This window comes from Gambusia affinis, linkage group LG01 (assembly GCF_019740435.1).
Source record: "Gambusia affinis linkage group LG01, SWU_Gaff_1.0, whole genome shotgun sequence".
NCBI lineage: Eukaryota > Metazoa > Chordata > Actinopteri > Cyprinodontiformes > Poeciliidae > Gambusia > Gambusia affinis.
In genome coordinates, this window is record NC_057868.1 from 8,403,899 (window position 1) to 8,416,487 (window position 12,589).

A 12,589-nucleotide genomic window follows, 5' to 3' on the forward strand; every position below is an offset into this window, starting at 1 on the left:
AACTTTTAGATGCATCTCTGTTGAAACACACCTGGCTCAAATAAACTGCTCATTACCAGCCTATTGCAGAGCTGATTGGATGCAGGTGAGGGAATTCAGACATTTTGGAGCAGAGATGCATCTAAAAGTTGCAGGACGGTAGCCCTTGAGGACTGGAGTTGGGGACCCCTGGTCTAAGCTTTCTAAGTCTAAGTTTAGACTTTCTAAAGTCTAAACTTTCTCATGGCTTCTTGTTCTTGGCACTCTTATGTAAATAAATGTACAGTCAATGGTTGTCCTGTTCACATATTTTCCCACCTGAGCTGTGGCTCTCTGCAGCTCTCCCAAAGTCCTATTGGTTCCTTCCCTAATTAATGCTTCTCTTTCTAAGCCGTAGGTTGGCGGCCATGTCTTGTTGCTACGTGCTCATTTTAAGCCATACCCTCTGAATTGCAATCTAAATGAGTCAATGCGCTAATTAGAATGCTTCTGAATCAGGGGGTTTTACTTAGGGGTGTCAAAATAAAGAGGACTGGATACAAACCCAAACCAAACTTTTCAAAGTTTAATTTTTGAAGTCAGCTAAAATCCTTTGCAAACATCTAATTGTCTTCTCACCGTGATGCACTTCTTGCTGTTGCTCTGATTGTTTATTACCAACTGAAAACGTATCAAATTTTGCAACTGTAAGAAAAGTGGAGCAGAAATCGTCTCCCCGCTGCTGTTATTTCAGTTCGAAACATTTCACACATGCACATTAAAATCTGTCAGACTGAACAAATTGTCGCTGCACAATAACACCCCTTTTTCTCCCCCTCCTGGATTATTAACCAGCTGCTGCAGACCAAACAGACTGAGGCTGAGGTAAGTTTTATTGCAGTTTGCACAGCTACTCTGTGCATACATGAGCTTCAACAGGCAATATGTGTAAACACTGATAAGGTTGTGTTTGCATAGAGTCTGTATGTCTGCAAATACTCCGCAAAAATCGCGCTTTCCCACCGACTGCTGACAGAAGCAGCTCAGACTCTGTGTGGGAGTGAAGCGTGGCAGGTTTGCTGTTGTATTACAGCACAGCGTCTCTAAGTCTAGAGGCTGCTTCTTCCTTGTGACGCGTCTCTGAATAAAAGCTGACCGTGGAACCGGTCTCCTGCATGCACGGGGCTCTTTGGCCTCGTTAAAGGAAAGAAACACCCTCGCTCAGCTGAGGGTTTGAACAAACAAAATGGCTCTCAGAGGAGCAAACGGCGAGAGACATGAGAAGGCCGGGGGAGGAAACGCGAGCCCAGGCGGCTTATTGTGTGTAATCTCCACCAGCGTTGCTTGTCAGTCTCTTCATGGCTGACCTTGTCTGGAGCACTGCTACAAGCGTGACCCTCTATTCCGACTTGGCTGAGCGGACCCGTCACACCCTGTTTGTCTTACCCCCCGCCCCACCACACACACACACACACACACACACACACACACACACATCAGCAGACCAGCCAGTTCTGCCTTTGTGTTCGCTTCACTAATTTTTGGATTGCAACCTCATGGAGGGCAGCTAGGGAGAAACCAGGAGTACAGAAAAATAACGTCTCAAAACAAGATTATTTGTTGTATAACGAATGCTGCACTGGTAGTGTGTGTGTGTGTGCGTGTGTGTGTACAGAGTGAGAGTGCTGTGGGCAGGTGGTGGAATGAAGTGAAGTAACAGGAGGAAGGAGTGGGTAAAATAGAACTGGGAAAAAGTGCAATATTGTTACTAATCCCCGTAAATCCTTGTTGATCTTGTTTCGAGAAAAAAAAGATAAAGGCTTTGGAGGAACAGATTGTGCAAGATTATCAAGATTAGTCTGTTTTTTTTCTAACATGGCTGGTAAATCCAAGTTGTTCATTTTACACAGGCTTCAAGATGGATCACTTCATGCTCATATTGTGTTTTCAAAGACTGCTTCTGCACAGTAACAGCATCTTGATGGTCAGGATTGGACGATTCCCAGTTTCACCACAACATCAGCCTCAAGCACTTTCAGTCACCTGTTGGTTTAATGTGCTGCCTTCAACCTGGTGAGGACTGCTGGAGGAGTGTTTGTAGATGCTGTTTGTGTGGTGGTTCTTAATTTACAGAGGTAAGTAACTCTCAACAGCTTCTAGACAAGAAGAGCAGCAGAGTTCTAGTTTGTATTCTGCTAGCTGAAGGAAAACAAACATTTCTGCTAAGCTCCTTAAATACCAACGCAAACAGCCTCAACAACCTTTATTCTAAATTTCTACATTTAGTTTTATCTTATATTGTAAAAACATGCATTTACAAACAGGGTTTTCGACATAATTTGATCAGTCATGGCTGGTTCTGAAACCTTGGAGCTGCTGACCAAACCCAACTTTCATGACTTTGAATTCAGAGAAGTGCAACAGAAAACCCAGCATCATGGTAAAGTGGTCAAGTCTCAGATTATATGTGTTTTAATTTGGCTCGTCCCCATCCCATTACTGCAGAAAGTGGTGCAATCACAAGTTGCTTCTAGACATCGAGGATCCACAAGTTGGTCTAGTGAACAATTTTTAATACGATGAATTTCAAATAAAAAACATACAATCACAATGTTTGCATATGTTACTGGGAGATATTTTTCTGCCTTTAAACAATTTAGGTAAGCCCGGAAGAGAATATTGTGACTTTATAGGCTTCTAGGTTAATTACAACAGTGGAGAAAATAGAGGCACAGTTAGTTGAACATTACATTCATAATGACCGTAGTTTCATTTTTGATGCTATGAAGGATTATTTTAAATAGTTAGATGTAGCAAAATGGCAAAAGAGGGCACAAAGCATCACACTAAAGCTATGCAATTTGTCTAAAGTTTAATGAGAAAGGTAAAAACATAAAAAAAACCTATCTATTTAGATATTTGCTGCTCATTTTATCTTGACAACTTTTGTTTTACATTTTGATTTTCCAATCATATTTGAAGTTCAGTTCAGATTTGTTGGTTTCTGTTGCAATCATAGGGCGAGCAGATGGCTTGATCAGCAGATTGTTGAATTGTTACAGCTATATGTAGATATTGTGGGTTTAGAGCGAATGTGTTGCAGTTAAAATCACTCATGTTTAGGAAGTGATCTGTTCAATTTGTCACTGAAACAAAGACATCAATATCAAAGCAGTTCATGATGTTCTTTCATTTCAGCAGCTGTTGCAAGTGTAGCTGTCATTCTGTATTGGGAGATGGGTTTCCTTGATGTGGTCTATATATTTTATTTTATTTCGTTACAATATTTAGAAAGGAAATGGTTATGGTTTTAAATTATCCAAAGACACATGAGGTGAGACAAATTTAAAGGTTTTTTTTTCCTGCCTTTTCATGTAATCTCAAGTATGGTTTCTCTTTTTTTCTTCTACCTCTCATCATTTACAGCTAAATATGTTTATAGTGTAATTTGTTTGCTAAATATGTAGCCAAAAGGGGGCGTCATCCCACGACTATGACACTACATTGATGCAGTCAGTGAAAGTTTCATCCCTTCTTGCAGATATCCTCTTTTTTTTAAATCCCTAAATATTTTACATAATCACATTTTAATAGCAGACAAGGATGATTTGAATAAAAAAGTAGTTTTTAAATGATGAATTTATCTATTATGGTGTGTGAAAACCTAAAAACTTAGTGACAACATCTAATCAGTCTGGGTAAGACAGTTCAAATTTACAGCCGCTCACTTCCGGTTTGGATGGAGGATGCAGCCTCTGGATTTGGACTACAGCTTTGATTTACTCAAGTAAGTACACAAAATGAAAGATAACAATTCGGAATAGACCTCTTTGTTGTAGAATAAGCTTTTAAAATTATGATATGTAAACAACAATTAATATTTTAAAACAGCATCTTTGCGACACCAGCTTTTTGCTAGACACTTGACGGCAGCTCGTCAGTATCCTCATTAGCACCTGTCGGCCTGCTGATGAGCTAACTACAAAGACTGCTTCCTTTCGGCAGATCTATTATAGAAATTGTTTGCAGTTTACCTGTTTTCGGTGAGTAACTAATTAAACAACTTTTAACCGAAAGGACAACATGCTTATTAGTAAACATCGTTTTATTTTTAGGAGAATATAAGGCTGTTTAAAACGTAACGTAAGCAAACAACAACAACGACACAATTAGCCACATATAGTAGGGTGACCAAACCTCCGTATTTTCCGGAACATGTCCGTATTGTCCGTATTTCCCGGGACTCACGGGACATGTCCGTATTTCACGGGACATCTCCGTATTTCACGTCCTGTCCCGGGCGTCCCGGGATATTTTTAGAAAGTGAGGAAATGTCCTGTTTTTTGCAGGACCCGGTTGATTCTCCTCACCCTCCCCCCCTGTCCGACGTGTCGTGGAAATGTAATAAATTTTGAGTTTCCAAAGTTTAAAGTTGGTTATATACGTTTAGTACATGGGGAAAATAAAAAAAAGGTGCACCAAAACATTAAAATGTATAGAATTTAGAGCACAAGTACTTTGGACTTAAACTTGTTCATTAACAATCCACAGGAACTGCCCATATTAAAAGTCATTGTTCATAAACCTGATTCATATTCAGTTGTCTCAGAGGTGTGACGTCTGGTCACTGATACAGTGCATTAAATTATTTCAGTACATAGAGTAACAAGAAACCTACAAAAAATTCAGTTCAGTTTACTTTAGTTTTTTAATTCATTCTAAATCTCAACTCAAGTACACAATGTCTAATTTGTTTCCATTTATTTATTAATACAGAAAAAATAAAAACTGTCCTGTCTGGACCTAAATGTAAAGCAGGACTGTCTCATATATAATGCCAACCGGTCAAAAGTGATGTAGATAAGGAACTCTAGCCAAATGCATCGTTATAGATCTCATGAGAAAGCAAGTCATACTAGACAGAGAATTGCATTAAGTCAGGCTCCTTTGATTTCTATTTTATTGTCTTCAAAGTAAAAAGAAAAGAGTTATGGAATATAGTTAATCAATCAACAGCCTCTTCCAGGAAGGAGATGGCAACACATCGAAACACAAGGCCAGGTGCAGTGTCTGTAAAAGAAAACTTAGAGAAGTCAAGTTATTACACTTGGAGTTAGCCAAAACTTCAAGGGAAAAATAAGCAGCTTAACTTCTGTCTTAATTTTAAAAGTAATTGTGAAATGGTATTTAACATCTTCAAAAAGTAAAACGGTGTGACATTCTATTTAAAAGCCCCAGAAACCGACTGGACTGTAATATGTAACATCAAATGCTGGGATGTCATGTACTGGCTTAAAGATCAGGACGGGACGTAAATATTGTGACTTTTTAAAAATAAAAACAAAATGCAACTTTCAAGTGGTGGTCTTGTTTATTAAGGGGGGAAAAAAGTTACGCAAATCCATTTAAAAAATTTAATAGTCTTCGTTTTTGAATCTTAAATTAACTTCTTAATCAGTTTTAAAAATTATTTTAACTATTCACATCCAGGTTTGAATACAACCAGATCTGTAGATTCGAGCAATCTCTTGAAAAGAACCTGTCTGACCAAATGAAGCAGACTAAGAGGTCTTGAATAACAAAACATCATGTCCAGATGTAAAAATATTCAAGAATATGAAAAAGAAAAAAAAATTAAAATCCTTCTCATCAATGCCGTTAGTAATGCTGGGGATAATAAAACACAGTGAAAGCCAATGTCTACACAGGGAGAAACACCGATCACTCAGTGAACCTTCCAGGAGCGGCCAGCTTACCAAAATAACTCCAAGGGCTCATTGAAGACTCTTCCAGGTAGTGATGGGCCAGGCGACACCGAAGCGTCGGCACATGCGCCGAGCAAACAAGATGAAACCCTGCGTCTGTGTGCGTATCGCTTTAAGGAAAACCACGTGACCGATACAGTTCCTGTGTATTGATGAGGGAGAACCTGTCGACACGTTTGTAGGTTTTGTTGGATGGAGATACTTTGTGTTCCTTCAACCAAGGAAGAGGAAGTTTTCTCCTGTGTGAGATCAATTTGATCTTATAACGGAAAATAATTATTCTGTTCTCATTTCCACTTTTCATCATTTTTCTTTCGGATTATTCAGATTTCTTTCCATGGGATATTTGACTTAGTTTACATGGATTAACTTTTATTTGCATTGTAGGTAAAAATGTAGGATTTGCTCTTGTCTTACTGTAACAATGCTGAGGTATCAACGTGCCCGGCATGAGGGGGGATGAACCGGTTGAATTTGCCTGCAATGACTTTCTAAATCCAGCAGATGGCACTGTCAGTGACAACGCAAACAGTCTCGGCACATGTCAACACAGTTTGGGAAATGTACCATACACCCAGTGAGGCCTGCAATCTCGGATATATATAGTTATATCCTAAATGTGCAAATTATGGTATGAATCAACATTTTACCACAGAAAATCCTGTTATGAAAAGTTATGAATATCCTGAGCCAGTAAATCAGGTAAGAGCTTGATGAATTTGATCATGTGCCACCCCTCTCCTTTATGCAGACACAGTGGTCGCCATCTGCCGGCCTGTAGAAAGAATACATTTATGATAGTTTATTGTTTTAGCACATACTGGATTAACTTTACAGAATTGAAGCTATGCTGGATTATTCATATGAGCATGCAATGTTCACACGTTCTTTTAGGAGCTTTTCTGATTAGAAACGGATACAGCTGGTATCTTGACTACATAAAGAATATTTTCTTGCAACAGTTTTCAAATCAAACTCTATTTTACATAAATGTCTTCAAATGAATGCAAAATAAACCTTTTTTGATCATCACTCTCGCATCTTAATGTTTCTGTGTTCATTGTTACTGTCACTATTTTTTCTCTACCATATTTATAAGACAAAACATGTCCAGGTGTTTTCTTACAAAAAAGACAGTTTACTTCCATAAATTGTCAGATGTTTTCATTAGTTGTGTCCTCAAATGCACATGGAAGACATTTTACTTTGACTTTGTTAGCAAATTAATTAGGAGTCAAGACTAAAGTTTTGTAGGATATGTACCTTTGCTGTAATTAATCACTAATTCGATAATTTGAGCTCCCACTCCTACATTATATGTTCTTCCTGACATGTAAATAATTTGGCTTCGAGGTTATTTTCAGTCTAAATAAGTAAAATGTCATCAATCCAAAATGCGAGAGGTACGTTTGTCTCCACAGGATGGAGCCAGTGCATTTATTTTCCTCTGGTTTAGGAGTTTCTTTGGCCTGTTGTCATTGTGGAACGTCGAGGTACCAGTTTTACCAGCAGGGGGTGCTGCTGATTCGTTTTAAAAGAAATAAAATTTTTTAGAGGTTAGGCTTTGAATAAGTGGAAATATTTAACCATTTTGATGCTCGTGTCAATTAGTTAAACTTGTGCAATTAAATCTGTCAAGATCATTTTACCACAGTATGAACAGTGGTGGGAGGAAACTAGCAGGTTGTTGCTTTCATAAGCTTCTTAAAATCAATGCGTTATTTAAAATCTGTCATTTTCAGAAATTTCAATAATAATTTTTTGCAAGTCAGTGTTTAATCTGAGGAAACAAGTTTACATTTGCCACATTGTGTATAACATCTTTATAGTCTCTTGAGGTTAATGGCTGTCTTGCAGTCTTGTGGCTTTTTACTGAAACAGAAAATATCACCTTAAAAAGGCCACTAGGTAATAATAGTGATTTCTGCACTGACTGGACTGTGGGAGGTAAGAGGGGTGAAATACGTGCCTGTTTACCTGTGTGAGTGTGTGCTTGTATATGCAATATGTGCATGGAAGACTGGGGTCATCATCATTATTGTAAAGTCTTTGACCTTTCACCTTTACCGTTGTTGCTAAAAGCTTTGTAACCAGTGCATACGGGTTTCAGTCGGAGGAAAGAATATAAAGATCTCTATAATCCACAGGTTGACGTCAGACTTCAGATCAGGGTTTTTACATAAAGGAATACTGACATAAAGTAACTCAACATAACCAAAGGAAAATTTCACATTGTGTGCTGACCGATTCTTTCATACCTGTTAAACATTTAACCTTTGAACTTGTATTATTATGTGAATATTAACTGGTTAGTTACCATTAGAATGGCTTTACCCTGAGCATATTCATTCTCTGCTGTTTTATCCTACTCTTCTCCTTTCTAGCGTTGTTTTCCATTTTCTTTCCTTTAGAAAGTACACCTGGTTCAGTGGTTCGTTTTCTTTCTCGGGTAAACCGATTAACAGTTTCCAACATCTATTTGTCAACTTATGTGGCCGTTCATTTTGCCTCGGAAATGCAGCGAAGTTCTGGCTATTGAGGCAAATTGAAGAGGGTTGTTTAATTCAGAGGGTTGACCTGATTTTAAACTACAGCTTTATTTATGGGAGGTGATATTATGCTGGTTGTTAATTGTCTATTTCAACTGATTTTGTTTAGCAAAGATTTGAATCAAATTTTAAAAAAACTTTTTTGAAAAATCTAAATGTACTGACATCTCTGGCAGTTTACGTTAGACACAAGTGTATGCATTGTTGAATTTTCTTGTGGTATGTAATTGGCCACACCTTTGCACGCGCTGCCAATCTCACTGTGAGGTATTTCACAAAAATCTGTGCTTCACGTGTTTGTCTGTAATTGAACCCTGAAGACCCTCTTGAGCTAAAACAAGACCTTCAAGGTCCAAAGAGTGGCCAAATAAATACGATACCTTAAACTGGCTTGCTAATTTGGATATTCAAATTTTTATCTAATGTAAACATGCCTCCATGATGTCTGTTTGTATTCACTTTAACTTTTATTGCTGAATTATCTCTGATTTTTACAATATGCTGTTTTTGTTTCAGGATGTCATGGCCAAAATTGAGAAGGTCCACATCTGCTGCCAGCCCTTGAGTTATGCTTTTTTTCTCCACAAATGAGGCTTTTCATAAGGTACAGCATGCAACACAATAAACAGTTGTTGAGTAGAGACAATAACATTATTGCAAAATTGTGCGCCCTGTCAGCTCTTTAAATGTTGTTTTTGTGGAGCTTATTGTTTGTTGATTTTCGAGGTTTTACAGAGAAAAAAAAAGTCCATAAATTCACAGCACAAGTTTGAATTTATTGAGGGTTTTACAGAAATCTACATCGTACAAATTATTCTGACAGATTCCAAAGTGTCTTTACGCCCACAAAGATTATTAATTTAGCAAAACTAAGAGCTCCAAAATGTGTGTGTTTTTTCTTTTTAACTTGCCAGGACCGCTTCACTTCCCGTTAGTAATCATGATTGACTGCAGCTGTTAACATCTCCGTGCCAACATGAGAACGGTTTATGTGACGGCTCCCCTTGGAACGATCAACACACTGGAAATATCTCTCAGCATCGTAGATTTCAAAAAGTCAGACTTGTTTTACTGTAATTTATGAACCACTGCAGGTTGCAACATTTTCAGTGAAAACATTTGGATGTAATTACCGGTCTTTGATAAGTGAGTAAAGTTTGCTGGGTTCAGAATTAGACTCGGATCATGAGCTCAGACTTTAAGACTCAGAATTGAGAAATATGGAAACCTACCAAAATACTGTCGTTCCTACATCTATTAAAGTTTTACTATTTACAGAAAGATTGACAGATGGATAGTAAAAATAAGTTTAAGTTTTACTATACAAACAAAGAAAAAACAGAAAAAAATAGTTACTGGACTATAATGATGTCAGCAGGTATATTTTTGGTGAAAATATTTAAAACTCAGCTGTATGAACTCCTTAGTACGGAGGTGGTGAAAGCATGCTATGGGACAATTTTGATGCCTGATGTCGTGGTGAATAGTACAAAATGTGTTCACTACCATAAACAGGAAAAATACATTTACTGTGCTTTATGTTACCTTTTACACACAGTTAGGCCCAAAATTATTCATACCCCACTGCATGCTCAGGTTTAAAGAAAGCTTTTAAATTTGCCAGAGTGCCTCTTCTGCCTCTAGGCGATATTAATGTTTTGAAGTGGACCAGCTTGAGTCTGAACTAAAATCTAATCGAGAATCTGTGGAGGGAGATAAAGATTAGGGTGATGACAGTGAGGCCTTGCACCAAAGATAAATCATCCAAATACTAGCAGACACAAGTAGAAAGCGGACAGGTTTGTTTTCTGGAACGACTATGAATATAATTTTCTTCATGTCATTTTAAAATATAATGTGTATAAATATGTAATAATTCTTAAACTGATACTATCTTTTCATTGCTTTTCGTGTCTTATTTCTTATAAGAACAAACTTTTTGGTGGCATGAAAATAATTTGGAAACTAATCCCCAATGGGGATGAATAATTTTATGCCTAACTATATTTGGTCACAATCAACTCAAAAACCACACAAACACAACAAACCTGGAACTTTAAAGTCTTTTTAGTGAGCAACACATATTTGCATATGAGAGGTTCATCACTTTTCCTGCTTAAAGTGAGATATTCCCATGATTGTCTGTGTTTTAGAGAAAGTAGAACTTCTGAAATGTCAGAATTTCAATATTTTTTGTTTGGTCCCTGGACATGCTGGTGTTGTTGGTAATGAGAAAGCTCAGGGTGCAAAGAGAGCCTTTAAAATAACCTCAGATCTTCTTCCTGTGTTATTATTCTGTATCTGTACATAGTGACAAAATGAAGGAAATTAAAGTATTGACAAAAAACTGCAGGTAGGCTTATTTTTGAATAAGATGTTTTTCTTAAGGAGCTGCCCAGTGGCGCAGTTGGTAGAGCTGTTGCCTTGCAGCAAGAAAGTCCTGGGTTTGATTCCCGGCCCGGGGTCTTTCTGCATGGAGTTTGCATTTTCTCCCTGTGCATGGTGGGTTCTCTCCGGGTTCTCCGGCTTCCTCCCACAGTCCAAAAACATGACTGTCAGGTTAATTGGTCTCTCTAAATTGTCCCTAGGCGTTAGTGAGTGTGTGTGTGAATGGTTGTGTGTCCTGTATGTCTCTGTGTTGCCCTGCGACAGACTGGCGACCTGTCCAGGGTGAACCCGCCTCTCGCCCGGAACGTTAGAAAACGATAGACACCAGCAACCCTCCCGACCCCATTAGGGACAAAGGGTGAAAAGAAAATGGATGGATGGATGTTTTTCTTAAGACTTGAAATAATCAATAACCTACGTAAGGTATCGGTTATTTTAGGGTTGCCACGTTTACTTAATGAACGTATTCCTCCAAGGAAACCTAATCAGCAATGTTCTGCTTACCTTAGCACAACACAACAATTTTGCTATTTGTGTGGTAACACGATGTAAAGTTCATAGGATTCAAGGAAACTTATCTTGTTGTTTTTCATAATCTGTCATCCAACGCTGCTATGACATCCATTTAAAGTCATATGGTTTTAAACCTCTACAGTGACTTCTAGCTTCCAGCTCACTTTGCACATTATCACAGCTTCTCTTGTTTTTTGTTTTTTTTTATATCTCTGCTAACCTTTATGTTGTGGTGCATTAACTATAACTCAGTAGTGGAAAGTCAGAACCTCTTTTGCTATTTCTTTTTGTTTGATTTAAACTGTGATTCAGAGATGACTAGAAGAAAAACATAGATAATAGTATATCATTTATCTTCCAGCATCAGGCCAAGCTGGAACCTCAAAGTGAGCAAGCGGACTGGTTTCACAGATAGCTAGATAATCTCAACCCACATCGCCAAAATGTTTTAAAAAAAGAAAAAGTAAGGTTACTTGTTCATATCTGTGTTTTTTAAAAATGTTTCAGAAATCTGTTGGACTGGAGTTAATTGGTTTGGTTGAATCTTTGAAACATTCATATTTTAATTTATTCAGAGAATAAGCAACTTATTTTTGCTGGCTAGTGTTAAGGATACCTGAGTGACATTTTGGGGGTGTAACAATAGCTCTATCTATATCAATATTTCAATTAAATGATTAACAATCCAATTATGTCAATGCAAAATGTAATTACCAATCCATATGGCCAAGCTTAAGATTTGTATTTATTTAAAAATCTTTATTTTAATGCCTGATGTCTTTAAAAACTTAGAAAGAAAATTTCAAGTCATATTTTGTTAGACTTGTTTTTGTGAGTTGATGTAGTTATAAATGATTGTGTTATCTAGGCATATGGCATCACATCATATCCGTCATATATTTGTGAACTGAATCAAAATTGTATTGTGACATACTTTGTAAAATTGGCAAACAAACAAGCAAATGGATGTATCCTAGGATAAAGCAGGTGATTTACAACCATAATGACATTAACGCAATATATTTTTAATAAACTTGTTTAACCCTTTAAGTGTCACCTTCAAAACTCTTACATGTAAGGTGAACGTGTTCACGAGGACACAGGCTCCTTAATGAGAGTTAAGGGTTCAAACCTGTTTACGGTATTGAATGTTCTCAGCTCCAGGTTTTTCAGGATATTTTATTTATTTAACAAGGATGATGACGACAACCATAGCAACAGAGAAGCGTCTACATCTGATGGGTTTATAGATAAAGTAATTTAAATCACAACTCCAATCCCTGGTTTTTCTTTCATACATACATACAGAATAAAATGTATGTATTTACATGTATGTTCATCCACTCCAACACACACATATCCAAAGCTACCTTTTAGTCACTCACACACCATCACATCTCAGTAATACACTAAAAA

The 12,589-nt window shown here is 37.4% G+C and overlaps 1 protein-coding gene across 5 annotated transcripts in view; it reads left to right on the forward strand.

The window, feature by feature from the left end:
- The first annotated feature begins 791 nt into the window (after nucleotides 1-791).
- The window catches only part of samd11 (sterile alpha motif domain containing 11), a 105,919-nt gene continuing 94,121 nt past the window's right edge, over nucleotides 792-12,589 (forward strand). The window contains exons 1-3 of one of the 5 annotated variants that reach the window (XM_044122517.1): nucleotides 792-843; nucleotides 1,869-2,031; nucleotides 8,789-8,876. In XM_044122517.1, the coding sequence (XP_043978452.1) occupies nucleotides 8,841-8,876 (36 nt within the window). In that variant the 5' untranslated portion in view covers nucleotides 792-843; nucleotides 1,869-2,031; nucleotides 8,789-8,840. Of the gene's footprint in view, nucleotides 844-1,868; nucleotides 2,032-3,660; nucleotides 3,746-3,918; nucleotides 4,002-5,666; nucleotides 5,806-8,788; nucleotides 8,877-12,589 lie in introns of those variants that run through there. The other 4 variants (XM_044122508.1, XM_044122500.1, XM_044122527.1 and 1 more) reach the window with 4 other exon arrangements.